General features: G+C 30.6%; 1 protein-coding gene across 1 annotated transcript; it reads right to left on the bottom strand.

The window, feature by feature from the left end:
* Window positions 1-283: 283 nt before the first annotated feature.
* LOC149539822 (ethylene-response factor C3-like) lies at window positions 284-1,077 on the bottom strand. Its single transcript, XM_089802619.1, has one exon. It carries the CDS (start codon window positions 1,022-1,024, stop codon window positions 284-286), a length of 741 nt encoding a protein of 246 aa, XP_089658745.1. The 5' UTR covers window positions 1,025-1,077.
* Between the last annotated feature and the right edge of the window lie 16,211 nt (window positions 1,078-17,288).

Here is a 17,288-nt window from a genome sequence, read left to right as displayed (position 1 = left end):
TAGATGATCTTCAATTTTTGACTTGCCAAAAAAGAAAAATTCTAATCTAAATAAATGATTTGAAACATAGATTTAGAAAACCATTGGTTTATAGGTTATTTATTAGAATATTTTTAAAAAATAATATTAATATATCCAAAAGTTATAATGAAAAAATTCTTTATGAAATTTATCACATGTGCCAAGTCTATCCATACTCTCCTACATAATTGAATCATTTAAATTTGTATTTTTATATCGAATAATTAAATGCTTGTATACACTTTCACAGATATACGCGGGCTCAGAATAACACATCTAACCCTATTCTCATGTCAGGATTTATCGAACTGACGAATTCGTTGGTTTCAGCAGAGAGAAGCAATTCTTCCCAATAATCCAACTCAAAAGACCCCAAAATATCATCGCAACTCCGAATTGGCGGCTGGGTTTTGAATCTTTTCATCTGTGGCTGTTGCTCCTCTTCCAAAAATCTTCTTTTTCTGCACAAAACATCATGGAAACTTGCAGAATTGGTGTGAGAGTGTGTGCTTCCTGAATCGAGGTCATGAGTCAATGCGCGAGAAACAATTTCAAGAGGAAAGTTGAGGAAAGTGCATGGCCCTCTCATTTTCAGAGCAGCTTTGTCGTACGCCATGGCTGCCGCTTCCGCAGTGGAGAAAGTCCCCAGCCAAACCCTAGTTCCCTGCCTCGTCGAATCCCTTATTTCTGCCGCAAATTTCCCCCATGGACGCCTTCGAACTCCTCTGTAGCGCTTCTCTTTTTCTGATTCCATTTCACCCCGCTTCGGCAAAATCGCAGCTTTCTTCTCGGGAATGGCGGAATTCGCATTTAAATGCTCGGATTCTTCAAGTAAAGAATCGATCTTTCCGTTTGCCGTCATACGAGCAGGCATCAATTGTTCCAGATTTAAAACTGATTGCAGTCTGCTCTGTTCTTCAAAGTTAAAGAGGCTTTCAATATCATCTACCGATGACAATGCACCATAATTGAATTCTGATTGCTCCTCTAACGGCAATTCCATATGATTTCCCCCGTTTCCTTCTACGGAGATTTGATTTTCTTTAAAAGAGCTGATGATTACACCCTCCTCTTCTGCAAGGTCCGACGCAGGAGTTAGGGCATCCGAGGTTACGCAGGATCTTTCAGAGCCTCCGGCGAAAAACTGAATCCATATGTTCTCCAGAAGCTCATCTTTTTCTTCAGCTTCGCAAGAAGCTGATTGCATGCTCTGAAATCCAACGCCATCCATTGTTTTCTGCTAATCTTCCTTTCTACTTTGTTCGAAACCCTAAAACTCCGATCTTGAGCCGTTTTTGAGTAGGAAATCAGGAGAGCGCTGAGAAATTTTGATGAGCCGCTGGCATATGAGTCCGGGCATTTTAAGGAGATGAGGAGAAGATAGTTAAGGCAAGCAAATTACTTGCTTGCAGAGCAAATAACTGTGAAGTGGTGGAATTCCAACCGAGCGCTCGCAAGAATATATTGTGATTAAATATGATGGTTGAATTTCGTATAAACCCTAATTTATTGTTGTATGGATTACGATGGAAGTCGTTACTTGTGTCTCTGAACACGCGATCGACATTGTGGAGAATGAAGGGCCAACTTTCCATTTGATTAAATATAAAGTCAAAACCTGATCGCTGTCGTGTCAACAATTTATCCTCTGATCTCATTTTCATGTTGTGAACTTTTCAGGTAATTAAATCTGTAACAACTCACTTGTTGTTTGACATTCAAAGTACGAAATTCCAGATGTTTACACCTGTGCATTATGCTTCCAAGTTCAAAACTTTCTTATTATTTCTCAGACAAAATCTAAATTAATAAATTAATTATCTCTTCCACTGCAGAACCTAATAAATCCTCGCACGTTACACGTGAATTGGTTTTAAATAGTTTTACTTGAAATTTATGAAAACGAGAAACAAAACGCGAGAGAAATGCACATGGATGAGGCAGCAGCGGCTATACAGTCATGAAAAAGTCTCTCATATCAAGGGGAAACATTTAATTTTAAGGTTGTAAAGAGTTTATGTAAGAAAAGCGGGGCTGTCTCATTTTTATAGCACGCGGTTATCCTTCCTACAAATTGCACTATTGACTAAATTTTAGAAGTACAAAAATACAATGAAAATTTCAGCATTTCTTCTTCATGATCTATATATTTTGTGATCGAAAATAATAAAAAAATTTAGAAAATTTTGCTGTATTTCTGTCAATCATGGCCATTTTGATACATGACCTAGTGACCTAGCTATACAATTTAAAGTCAAATGACAATTGACCTATGATTAGAACAAAATTATATGATAATTGACCTATGACTAAACAAAATTACATGAGCTAACACAATTATAAATGACGTTATCATTAAAATACTGCAGAACAAGGACTTCAACTATTTATTCGAGGAAGATCAAGTGAAGAGAACAGCAGATTTGATTATCAAACTTCAGAGAACGAGAGACAAGTTAACCAAAACTTTGCAACTGACTAGTTCCGCTCCTGACTTGGGAGGGTGACTGCATGGGTCCCATAAACTACTTTAGTCTCGTGAACGTCATTAAAATCTATCATATCATATCATATCATTAATATATAAGACCTCCCCTGCATGAGCCATATTTCTCTTCCACACGTGGCAATGGGATAGGATTTGATTCTATTAATCAACTCTAGAGTCATGGTAAATGTCCATATTCATTCTAAATAACTTGTGGGCCAAGAAATGCCAACTGCAAATGAATCATCCATCCTGCTGAATGTTTCTAGTGTATCTAGAAGTATGCACAATATAAAATATATGTCCATATTATTATATATAGTATAAGTATAAGAATATCTGTTTACCTTCTCCTCTCTGCTATGACGAGATGTATTGCTATAATCTCCTTGAGATAATGATGCCATTCAACTTTTTTATTTAGCAAGCATCTAATGTACACATTACGTCTCAAAGTGTTCAGGGAGTGGGCAAAATTGTGGTGTTTTTGACTTTGGTCGACGCAATTGTTTATACAGAGGACGCCTTCAATTTGATGATTCTCTGCGGGTATCTATGAGTAATTTTTTGACAGGTCTTTCCATAAAAATGGTCTTTGAATGTTAAACCATAATTATAAAAGGGGAACAATAGATTAGATATAAACAACTGTGAAAACAATATCATTATAACTTTTAATGAAAATAATATCATAACATTTTTATTTTTGAAAAATAAATACCCTATATTCAACTTTAAAATATTTAAAAATGTTTTTTATTCATAATATTTAAAATGTTTATTATTGTTTATATGGATAACTTATTGTTTATTGTTATTTTTTAAATATTAATTTTATATATCATCGATCTTATTAGTTAATTTAATTTAATTTAATTAGTTTTATAACAATATATAACAAATATTTTTAGAATTGTAAAAATAAATTATTTCTATTATTACTCTAATTTATAACAACTAGTTTTTAAAATTAAAAATTATGTTTTTCTATTATACAATAAAATCTAAGTTTACTCTAATTTATGGTTATTAATTTATGTAAAAAAGAATTATATGAGATTTTGTATGCTTTACAAACTAATTCCAAAAAATTGAATCTCCTATTGGCTAATTGTTGCATGCACATAAGTGGTATTACATGTTTTTTCATATGTTTTATTTTGCTTTAAGAAAAAACCCTATGTGATTTTAAATGGGAAAGTAATTTAAAAATGTAAAGTTTGAAATGAGTATTTTTTGTGTAGGGTAATTATAAAAAATGGTATGAAAATAAATAGAATTATTAAATATATTAGTAAGTTAGGTGGGTTTGATTTTTGAAAAAAAAAATAAATTCTAAGTTGATGAGATGAGAAGATCATTATTTTTAAAGTCAAAAATATCTTACCATGTTGGAAGTCACAAGAAAGTCACAAATTAGAACAAGTTGATTTGTATGAAGTCAAGTCCAAGAATTATAAAAGGCTAAAGAGCCAAAAGCCAACAAATTTCTATCTAAATGAAGGTTTCCACAATATACATAACAATAGGAAAAAATCTTGCTAAAGTTCGAAGGAGAAATAATTGTTTCTTGTGTGCAATAGTTTGTGTCTATATTTTCTTTCTTCGTTTGGTATCAAAGCTTTATGGATTATTTGCTAGGTAAAATAATCAAATAATATTACCTATTTTTTATGTGTGCATGGTTAGAAGGAGGTCGGAGATGAAGAATGACCGTACAAAAGATTAAAAGGAACCAAAGGTTTGCATCTTTAAGAAAACCATAAGTGTTGAGGAAAACTCAATCTAAGTGCATCACATGTAAGAAAAATTCCTTGTTTGCAAAAAGATGTCTACTTGTCATCAGAGTAGAAGCTTCCTCAAAAAAAGTGAAGACAACCCTTGAAGTAGGAGATTGAATATTGTAAATGGAATAAGTTACAAAATTTTACGTTTCCTCTTAAAAATTTGAAGCTAGTCACCAACATAAAAATCAAATCACAACTTATCAAGAATAGACTTATCACCAATTTATTCATCTACCCATGCATGTTAACATATGAGACTTAATCATAAAGGAAAACATAAAAACATTCACACAATAAAGTAGAGATATTTATTGTGGAAATCTTTAGTCAAAGTAAAAAAATACAATGAAAATTAATACCCACAAGTATTTTGCACTCTTCTAAAATATATTTGGTTAAGAGCTTAGCCATGTTAGGAGTTGGCAATAATGTCTAATTAAGAAAAGACCATGTTAGGAGTCACCTCATCAATGTATTTATATCTAGATCTATTAAGATTTTTACCTTGTAAGGAGTAACCTCATTGGATAATTTCTAACTCAAATTAATGAGCAACCTGGTGAAAGGAATTAAGTTTTGATTCTGGCAAAGAACTAGTTCACCCTGTTAAAAGTGACCTTGTTAGATGTTTTTAATTCTTCAACCTATTAGGATTATCCAAGTGAAATAAGCTAGGGATGACACTTCTAACTTACTAATATACATTTTTTTCAATTCATCATCTACTTCTCCTTACAACCATTCAACTATCAACATAACCACACAACCCTTATCAATCACTTCTCCTTCAAATGATAACTCATTTTCAACATGCAAACTTACAAATAACTCTATATCATATACATATAATTTGTATCATTAGCTAACCCTACCTCTAAATGTGTTACCCATGTAAATCGAACAATGTTTGACCGAAATGTGTTGAAAACCTTAAATCTAACTTTTTCAATGAAAAAATATAATTCCAAGAAATTTCATCACATTCGTTGAAATTTATGATTGATCATTCAAATTTATTTTCTTCCACGTCATTTCCACTCATCGATAATCTTGTCAACTTGAAAGATCTATAAAAAATGACATACATGTTACTGGTTTAGGATAAAAATTAAATGTTCAACCTATTTATTTATCTTTTTAAAATTTGTTTAAACAATCCAAAATACAACTTCATGTAAAAAAATCATCCTAATTTATAACATTGATTCACCACCATTGATACTTCATAAATGTCAAGTTTTGTTGGTATCAATTAGATGATTGGGAGGTAACCTCAAGTTGATTCTTCAGTCTTTTTGCACTTTGGGGTCAACCCCCCATCTTTTTGGAAACTATCTAATACTTCAAAAACAACATAGTTTTGATAAACTAGTCAAATCATTCACTGAGTAATATAAACTAGCAAACCAAATAAAAGCGTTTCACTAATCATTCGTAACTCACTCACTATATATGTTCATTACATGAAATAAAAAACATAGCAACTAGAGAAATATCTAAATCTCCCATGCCAATTATACATACTAACTCATCAAACAAATCAATCACATACTTAATTTATCATCTACACAATAAGTTAAGCTCTTCTAGATAAACAATTCAAGACAGATTATCAAGTTGACATCAATGAGAAAATAATAAATGATTCTATCATCATTAAATGTAAACTTCAAGACATAATACATATCAACTCTTGAAGAAATCTACATAATATTTTCCAACAATCTCCCCATTTGGCATTGATGGCAATACCAAACAATACCAATAATAAGAATTCATATAGTACTAACTAAATGCTCCTTGACATGTTATAATCTATTATGATCTACTCTTCACATGTTTGTTATACCCAACTAATAATGTTGTTATTTTATGCAAAAGAGTCACATAAGTTTTTATGTTTTCCTTGATATCAAAACTTAGTTGGTTAGGCATTATGCTAATAGACTGCCAGATCATTTGATTGATGAAGAGTATTTGAAGAAAGTGTGATAATGAAATAGATGATATGTATGGTATTCAATGGGTACTTGGACAAGTTAGACTATGATAGTATAATGTTGGTTTGATTATTTTACAATCATGTAATGATGTGTTGAAGATCTTGTATATGTAAGATAGTTTGAGCTATGAAATAATGAATATAGTATTAACTGAGCTAATATAGTTGTCACTAAGTGCCTAGAAAATAAGAGTTAAATTTTAGTGTTAACCAAGTAATTTTAGTGTTAATCGAGTGATGTATTGTTTGAGTAAAGTTGTAGTACTCACCAAGCCTAAATAGAAAGAACAAGTTAAGAAAAGATTAATCTAAGGCCAATTTTAAGAAGTTTAAAGGATAAAGCCAATGTTATTTATAAGATCTATGTCTAGAGAAATGCAATGAAGATATGATGAAGAAAATTTAATAGAATGAAGATGGGCACATATTTAAAGTTGTAACTATTTTCTATGTGATTAAATTCATTGAATATGATATCTATGATCATGATTAAGTGACAAAATATAGAAGAAATTGGAATGGAAAAGTTACCTATTTAATGAGTTAAACGAGATTGTTTTTGGTTGTTGATTAGTTTTTGATGATGTCATGATTGTTATTGATTATGTGAAGAAGGAAGAATGAGATATAAGGTGAACTGAGTATAAAAAAAGTGTGAAGATCAAGGAAGAGGAAGTGATAAGTGTGAGTGTGAGTGTGTGAATCAGCTAGCAAGAAATCAAAAGGAAGACACAGAGGGGAGAAGAGAGATGAGAAGGAAAGGTAGTGCTAAACCTAGAAGATCACTTGACTATTACTTTCTTACCATTTTGGTAGATAAAATCTCTTAATGGGGTGACCTAATAAGTCTTTAACATCCTATTTGGTAGCAACAATTATTGATGTGAGTGCTTTAGTGCATGCCACTCTTTAGAAATGTCAAGGAGTGATAAATCCTATATGATCTTTGGTTAAAATCCTCTAACCAAGTCACACTAAATTTGTGCATGTAACCTTTAACAAGTTTTTCTCCTAACAGCCCACTTCAGAAGAGTGAAATATTTGGGTTTTCATTTCTTAGGTGGTTTTTCCCTTTATGGGGTTTCCAAGTTAAGTATATGTGTCAAATGTGTTAATGCTTGTGTGTTGCATAGTTTATTTTCAAATTATTTGTTTAATGTCACAACTTAGTATATGATAAGTGATTACTCTAATACATGGTTTAAGTATAGAATAGTAATATAGTAGTTTGAAGTAAAGTTATTATAAGTTTGATTTGAGAAGTTGAATGTGGTTATAGATTCATTGATATAAAGGTTTATGAAGTTTTTATTGGTACTAAAGTGTTTGAAAGGCTGCTAGGATAATTGGATATAACTAATTCACACCCCCACCCCCTCTCAGTTATCTAACAATTAGTATTAGAGATAAGCACTTGACGGAAGAATTTTGAAGGGACTTGAGCTAAAGATTTGAAAATGTATAAGAGAGAGGTACCAAATCTTAAAAAGAACATATCCTCATTGAAAAATAGGATGAGGTTACATTTATTTGGAATTGGAGACAATGATACACATTGGCTAGACAATTCATATGTTGTTCCTACCCCTCCTATGATTGTGGAAGAGATGATACAAAAGAAGCAACATAATATTCTAATGATTGTGATTGCATCTTCTCTAAATGACACCAAGTTTGATGATAGTAAGATTTGTACTAATCTTAAATAAATGTGGGACAAGTTGGCACTTGTACATGGTTGAGATGAGAATGTAATAAGAGAAAGAGTAGAAAGTTTGAGAGGGAAATATGATTACATGAGAATGAAATAATGTGAAAATGTTGTGTAGTATGTGAATGGAATAGAGGCAGTTTTGAGTGATACAAAATTGTCTAGAGGAGTCACCAGTGATACTAAAGTTGTAAGTAAAGTTCTAAAAAATCTATCACCTATCTATGCTATAAAAGTATCTACAATTCAAGAAGTTGAAGTTATTCTTGGTAATGCCCTTATTCTTGATAGTTGGTTGGTTTTTTGACTGCATTATAATTAAGTAATATTTATAATAGTGTGCCTACACTTGGGAATGCTTTCAAGATTTCACTAACCATTGGTAGATAAAAGAAATAAAATAGAAGTAAAGATGAAAGTGAGTCAAACTTAGAAGATGATATGGATCAAATTGAGGCATTTCTTGTAAGGGGGTTACCAAGGGGTGAAGGTAAATTACCTCTTATATATTTTAAATGAAATGAAGTAGGTCATATTCATACAAGTTGTCCTAAAAAGAGAAGGAGTCACAAAAATTATAAGAATGATCACAAATATAGGAAAAGAAAATACTACAAAAACAAAGGGAAGAATCAAATTCAATGCATAAATCTAGCATATAAGCTAAAATAAGCTTGGCACCTAATTGATACTTTTGAAAATTGCCTCCTCACTCATACTTATCGAGAAGGTAACCAATATGCTTATTACCTTTCAAACTTAGGATGTGATGGAAAGAAACTAGATAGTTGGGATTCAACTACACTGGTGGAGATATATCCAAGTTTATTAGATATCATTAACAATGAAACAAGGTTGTCATGATTTATCATTTGGTACTCTCCATGTTGCCATTCAATACCTTGCACAAAATGATTAATTGAGATTTTTATTTGCCTAATATCTTCATTTATTGATTTGGTTGTATTTGAGTTACCTTGTCATGTACTTGTTGCATGTGTCTCAGGATGACATGGCTTAATGGCCTTGTGCATCCTGCTTTCTTGGGCTATGAATTTTGCTAGATGTTTTTTTAAGGATCAAAGTTCTCATTAACCTTACATGCTCCAACTCTACTCACCATGTGATCAAATAAATTTTTGTCTACTTTCAAAAATCATTATTACTAGGAGCAATCATTTTGTAATTTTTCTCGACGCTTTGTATGGAATCTCTTGGCATCTTTGTATCAGGTGACAATTTTGGGTTTTCTTTCAGGTTCTTTCCTAAATGAACCCTTGAACCTATTTTTAATTTTAAATAATATATAGTGGCTCCATCCATTTTTTTAAAAAAAATAAGAAAGGGAAAAGATTGTGTTATATTGTTGAGGAAAAGCACATTGAGTTAGACATTGAAGATGAGAAAGATGGATTAAAAGTGGTGTATGTTTCTATTAAGGAAGATGCTAATGAGGAAAGGTATGAGAATGATAAATATTTTATTTCACATGTTATTGAGAGTGATACATGGATTATTGATAGTGGATGTTCACATCACATGAATGGAAACATTAGTAAGTTTGATAGACTTGAAGAGTATGATAATGAAATTGTTAAATTATGGAATGATGTTCCATGTCAAGTGAAAGGTAGAGGTTCATTCCTCTTAAATGAAAAAAATAGCTTTTTTTATTCTTATTGGGTGCAAGGACTAAAATATAATATGTCAAGTGATTCTCAGTTGAATAATATAGGTCATAAGATGATATTTCAAAATAGAAAAGCCAAGATCTATGATGATGATGATGATGGAAACTTGATTTGCATTGGAGAGAAAAAAAAAGGAAATCTATTTTATCTTGATTCTATAGTTAATGCATATTTTTTTGAAAATTTTAAAGATGTGTGGTTGTGACATAATAGGCTATGTCATGTTAATTTTGAGAATTTTCTCAAGGTTAGTAGAAAGATAAGAGTTAGAGGCTTACCTAATTTGCATAAACCTAAGAATGCTATGTGCAAACAATGTCATCTCGTTAAGATGAACAAGTTAAGTTTTTCAAGTAAGACACACACTTTTGATGATATTCTAGAATTAGTGCATACATATTTGTGTGGACCAATGGGAGTAGAAAGTTATTACAATGACAAATATCTCATACTTTTTGATGATCCTTCTAGGATGACAAATATCATGTTCATGAAGTTAAAGTCACATGCTTTTGATATGTTCAAGTGGTACAAAGCTAGAGTTGAAAAAGAAACTAGTAAACAATTAAAATGTTTGAGATCTAATAGAGGTGATGAGTTTATGTCTATTGAATTCACTAACTTTTTTCTTAAGCATGGAATTAAGAGAGAGTTGTCAACATTGAGGACACCACAATAGAATGAGATTGTTGAAGGAAGGAATAGGTCAATTATGGATTGTGTAATAATAATTCTAATTAAAAAGGGAATTGTTTAAATGTTTTGGAGAGAATCCATTAGCACTTCAGTTTACACTCTCAACCAAGTTCAACTAAAGAAAAAAAAAAAAATGAAAACTTATAAACTTTTGTATGTTCATACACCTAATGTGAATTATTTTAAGAGATTTTGAAGTATATGTTAATTAATAAAGATGAAGGAATGATAAATTTGATTCTAAAGGTGATATATGTAGTTTCCTTGGTTATTCTTATAAGACAAACACTTACAAATGTTTGAAAAAAGGATACTAACACAATGATTGAAAGTGAAAATGCAAGAATTGATGAGTTTGTAGATAAGAATGGTGAAGAAAGAAAAAAGGAACCTGATGATTAAAATTGTGTGTGTGTGTGTGTGTGTGTGTGTGTGTGTGTGTGTGTGTGTGTGTGTGTGTGTGTGTGTGGGCACGCGCATGCATGCATGCATGCACCTGTGTGTGCACGTGATTGTTCTAGTGTAATTCTCAAGCAACAATAGAGAGCCACCAAATGTTAGTATGCAATACTCGAGTCACAAGCAAAACAATGCAAGTAGGATGTTGAGACCCACTTGAGTGAAGATAATGTTGGAAATCAGAGAATAGAACATGTTCTAGAAAAACATGTGAGAAGGAACCATTTACTTGAAAAAATCATTGGAGATAAAAGTTTTGGATTTGTGACAAGAAGTAAGTTGAAGTATAATACATGTTTGATTGCTGATTTTGAGCCAAGATCTTTGAAAGTTGTACTTGTCAATAAAGATTGGATTAATGCTATGAATGAAGAGATTGATTAGATTTAGAGAAATAACACATGGAAACTAGAAATGAGACTACCCAATAAGAATATAATTGCAACAAAGTAGATTTTTAGAAATAAATTAAATGAGAATGGTGAAGTTTTGAGGAACAAGGCCAAATTAGCATGCAAAGGTTATGCCCAATAAGAAGGAATTGACTATGGTGAGGCATTTTCCCTTATTTCTAGATTGGAATGAGTCATGACTTTGTTGGCATATGTTACTTACAATAAATTCAAAGTATATCAAAATGGATATTAAGTTGAAATTTTTGAATGGAATACTTGAAGAAGAGGTATATATAGAACAACTTGAATGATTTGTTGAGCCTAATTAGAGGCACATGGTTTGCAAATTAAATAAAGCTTTGCATGGACTAAAGAAAGCACCAAGAACATAGTATGAAAGGTTGCATTGATACTTGATTAAGATTGGATTTGTGAGAATAAGTGAAAGCAATAATCTATATTTGAAGAGTGGAGCTGGAAACATGGCACTGATTGATGAAATATTTGTGGATGATATCATATTTGGTGTGATGCAGGAGCATCTTGGGTCTTTGAGAAATCTTGCATTAACCAAAAATATTTAAATTTTCTATCATTATGTTGTTTTTGAAGTATTCATTACTTCTTTTTGGTTCAGGTTGTACATAATTGATATCATATCGTGGACCTATCCTAGAACCTTTTCCTAATTGCATTCATTCAAACATTTCATATTCTTCAAGTTCTATGTCATTCTTTGTGGTCTCTATTTCATGCAGTTTTCATCTAGAGAGGTGCATTATTTCCATTAGAAAATTTTCCTATGATGATGTGGAACCTTGTGTAGTTGGGAGCTGACTTCTAACTTGTGTTTGGACCTTTTCCAAAAAGTGTATGATCTTATGTTGTCATTTTCTTGGTTTTTTGTTTACTCTTCTAGGACTAGACCTATAATGTAATTGAATACTTGACTAGCTAACTTGTGGCTTAGATAGTTATAAATAAGCTTGGTTAGATGTAGTAAAAGTAGATCTTAGAGAGAAAAAGATAGAAAATGTGAGCTTGGACTTTGATTTTGTAATTCTTCCTTGTATAAGGTTGTAACCCAAAAAGCCTCATAGTCAAGCATGTGTTTTTCTTTATATGTGAAATAAAATAATTACATCTATTCAATGTTTCTTATGGCCTCTTTTTCCTTATTAATTGTCTAAGTAAATCTTCCATGTCTAACTCTTAGAAAGGGTAGCTTGGTAGTTCTGCCTTGGCATCTAGACAATGAATTGAATAGATAAGTATGAGAATTCATTAAGAAAGGACTAATTAGAGAAAGTTAGAGCCCTTGTGTAATACCTATTATTTTAGCACCTAAGAGGAATGGATAATGGAGAATGTACACTAATTCTAAAGCTATAAACAAGATAATAATGAAGTATATATGTCATTTTCCTAGGATGGATGACATAATGCAAACAAGAGTCCATAAGTAACATTCAATAGGTGTAATTATCTTACTTCACATATAAGGAAAGTAACATGTCCAGTTGTGAGGCTTTTCAAGTTGTGGTCTTATATAAGGAAGAATTACAAATTCGAAGTCCGAGCTCAAGCATCTTCTATCTTCAAGAACCTACTAGAAAAAGAGGTAATTACACTAGAGGTAGCTATACTCGTCACTCTAGGAATAATAATAATGGTGGAAGTAGAGAGGAGAAATCTTGGTTTAAGGGCACTTGTTTCAAGTGTAGAGAAGAAGGTAGTAAAAGAGTAAATTTGTATCAAGTCTTTTAGGTTGACTTATTAGAATGAATGAATTTCACTATTTCTATTTAAAAATCATTTTTGTTCAAATATATGATCTAGATAAATTCATTCTAGCTAACTTAAATAAGTTCTCACAATTTTTGAATTGAAAATATCTATTAAATGCATTTTTTTTACTAATTTGTTTCCAATTACTATAGAAATAAAATTATTTTAGAAAAGTGATGTTTAATTAACTCTTTTTTTTATATATTTTTAAAATATTGTATAAACACCATTTTGAAGAGCTCAAAGTCAATAATATTCTCATATATAATTAATATTGTTTGAATTAGATATAGTACATTGTAATTAGAAAATACTACAAGTACATATTTTAACACTCAAGAAGATATTTATTTTGAGAAAGGAAAAAATAGTAAATAATATGATCAAACAAATTTAAAAAGCATATGATGCTCTAAAGGAGAGAGTCTTCTTCTAGAATGTATAATTATTCATTTGGTTAAAAAAGATTTATTTTGAAAAATATGGTGGAAGATGGGAACTATCAATTTTAGGTGCATTCAAATTTGAATTTTTATAAAAGAGAAAATAAAGGTCAAAAATCATTTTTTATTTTATATTGAGATAGCTATATGTGTAATCTATAACATAATCTAAGATCAAAGGGAAAAAAGTTTATTTCCATATAGTTTTGTGGTGGGAATTGGACCACCAATTTTCAACATTTTTTTAGCAAATAAAATATTATCCTTAACAATTAGAAATATATATATGAATTCTTATTCAAAAAAATCATTAAAAATAGCAATCCTAAACTTCATCTATTTATACATGTTTTGTTAATTTACTTCATTGTAAAATTCTAAATAATAATACCACATTTATGTCACTAAGGTTAAACAATTATACTTTTGTTAGCTTTTTCCTTTAGAAAAAGGTGACACTGGCTTCTACTTTTACCCAAGGACATAGAGCTTTTGAATGTACTAATTTTGGAAAGAAAATTAGAGGTAATAGGAGAAAAAATTTGGCTTGTGAAGAAGTTGTTGAAACACCTAATGAACATAAATTTGGTGAGAACCTAATGTTGAGAAAGATACTATGCAATGAATATGTAGGTGAAGAACCTATTTTGAGAAGGAGTTTGATTAAAACTAGATGTAAGATCACTGTAAAATGTTGTTAAGTAATCATATATAGGGGAAGTTCTCATAATTTGTCTTTTGAGGAGTTGATTAACAAGTTGCAGTTGCAGCTGTTGAGATAGAGGCATCCTACACCCTACCATATTTCTTAGATTCATAAGGAGCACAATTTACTTGTAAGTGAACAATGACTTGTTAAATTCAAATTTGGGAATAGCCATGCTAAAGTCTTGTGTGATATTATTCCTATGTATTTTTCACATATTCTTTTGGGTAGACTTTGGTACTATGATAGACAAACTCTACATGATAGTAGATTGAATCAATATACTATTTGGGTTGATGGAAACATACAAGTATTGCTGCCCTTAGTTGAAAAGATTGAGTAGAATCATTGTACCATAGTCAAAGTATGTTTGGTTGATAGAAAACAATTATCTAAGGATATGAAGAAGAAAAATATGTGTTTTTCCTTGATTCCTAGAAATATTGAGAAACAAGATGAATGAGAACATGCCCTTGAGGTTGAAACTTTGTTGGTAAAATTTTTAGACATCATTTCTAATAATGTACCTAATGGTTTACCTCCTATGAGAAGTATTAGTCATTGTATGGAATTGATATATGAAGCTAGTTTACCTAATAATTTAGCACATAGGCTTATATGTGTTGAAAATGATGAGGTGAATAGACAAGTGCAAGAATTGCTTGAGTAATGTCCTCACTATTAGGGTTAGTTTGGGACAAGTAATACCTAAAAAATAATGGTTGGAAACAAAACAATAAAAGGACTAACTATAATATTGTACCCTCTAATTTAACCCCAATCTTAAGGACGTCTCCATATCAAGCTTCCTAGCTCATAGCTACATTGTCGTCTTTCCAAAAGCACACCCCTTAAGATTCTTCTTGGATGGGAATCCTCTATCCAAGGCCAATCACATATGTATATGTTGAGAAAATCAAAATATTCTAGCACATTGATTCTTGGCCATGATAGACAATGAAGATCTTAATATCTCATAGCTCCATGTTTTGAGTCCACATTGATTCTCATCCATGGTGGACAATGGAGATCTTAATATGTCACATGCTCTATGATTTGAGTCTCATTAATATCTATGGTGCTAATACAATAGGTTAACATAATATTATGCACAAGTATGATTCATTAATACAGATAAATTCATAAATATAATTAACAAAAATAATCCATAAACATACATTTCTTACCTTCTTTTCTTGGTCCATGTGGCTCTATCCTAGGTTGGCCCTTCAATGAATTATTCCTTCTAGGATTATCTCGACTCTATATTTACTTTCTAAAATTCTTCCTTTTCTAATTATAAGGAAAGGACAAAATATATTTTTTATTTCTTCTTTTCCAAGAGTCACAACCCTTCATAATACCAATCCTTTGAAAAGTCACAACACTTCATAAATAATTTCCTTTGGAAACCCCCCAATACTTTATAGTCACAATATTTTGAAGAGTTACAATTATTCATAATTATGACCCTTTGAAGGTTCACATCCTTTCAATATCATTGATATCTTTTTAGAAAGTCACTTCCTTATTTTCTTCATATTACTTTGCTATTCCACTTTTTCTTTTTGAACTCCTCTCTTCTCTTCTTTTTCCCCTCGCTAAAATAAACTCTCCTCCCTTTTAAATCTTAACAATAAGGAGTCAAGTCTATTCCTTAAACATCTCTTAAATTTTCATTAGATTTAGTTAATTTATATTATTCTATCTTATATTATTTATTTACTTACTTATTTGTATTTATTATTATTTTTTATTAATTTTTATTTAGAAATTTAACATACTTTCTACAATATTGTCTCTAGTATTTTATTTATTTATTTATACACTGATTGAAATTTTATTATTTTTTAATTATTTAAAATGACATACTAGATATTAATTCATTAATAATATAGATTAAATAATAATAATTTCCTATTTTTATATGTTAGCATTAGTTTTAATATAAATTTATTATCATTATTTATTTAATAACATTGTATTATCTAATTATTATTAAAATTCTATCTTAAAATGGGGATGTGACATTTCTCTAATAAAGTACCACATAGGCTTACATGTGCTCAAAATGCTAGGGTGAATAGACAAGTGCAAGAATTACTTGAGAAAGGTCTAAATAGAGAAAGTTTGAGTCCTTGTGTAGTACATGTTATTTTAGCACCTAAAAAGAATGGAGAATGGAGAATGTGTACTAATTCTAGATCTATAAACAAGATAACAATGAAGTATATATTTCTTTTGCCTAGGATGGATGACATAATGGATTGTCTAAGTGGAGTAGAGTATTTTACTAACTTGAAGAGTGGCTATAACCATATTAAAATTAGAGGAGATGAATGGAAAGCTACTTTTAAGAGTAATGAGGGTTAGTATGAGTGGTTGGTTATGCATTTTGGTTTAACTAATGCACCGAGTACTTTTATGAGGGTGATTAATTAATTTTTGAAGAAATTATTGGATAATTTTGTGATTGTACATTTTGATAACATTCTAATATTTAGTAAAACTAAAGAGGAACACCTTGAGTATATTAGACAAGTATTGCAAAGATTGAAGGAGGATAAATTGTTTATTGACTTAAACAAATGGTCATTTATGAGGAAAGAGGCACTCTACCTTGGTTTTGTTATTTAAGCTGATGGTTTTAAGATGGATCCTGAAAAGGTAAAAGGTATTCTTGATTGGCCAACACCTAAGAATATTGGAGGAGTTAGATCATTTCATGGATTAGCAAGTTTTTATAAGAAGTTTGTTAGAAATTTCAGTTCATTTGTAATGTTGTGACTAAGAAAATGAGAGGTGATAAAAAAGATTTCAAATGGACACATGGAGTACAAAAGATTTTTAAAATATTGAAATAAAAGATTGCAGAATTGCCTACACTTTATTTTTCGAATTTCAATAATAATTTTGAAGGTGAATGTGATGCTAGTGGAAGTGCCATTGGAGTTGTTTTGAGTCAAGAAGGAAAATGTGTATCTTTATTTAGTGAAAAGTTGAATGATTCTATGATAAATATTTAGTTTATGATGAGGAATTCTATGCTATTGTTCAAGATTTGAAGAAATGGTGACATTATTTGATACCTAAAGATTTTG

This window comes from Cupressus sempervirens, chromosome 9 (assembly GCF_028749045.1).
Source record: "Cupressus sempervirens isolate cs-2001-9-10 chromosome 9, ASM2874904v1, whole genome shotgun sequence".
Lineage (NCBI taxonomy): Eukaryota > Viridiplantae > Streptophyta > Pinopsida > Cupressales > Cupressaceae > Cupressus > Cupressus sempervirens.
This window is presented reverse-complemented; position numbering and strand designations above follow the sequence as displayed.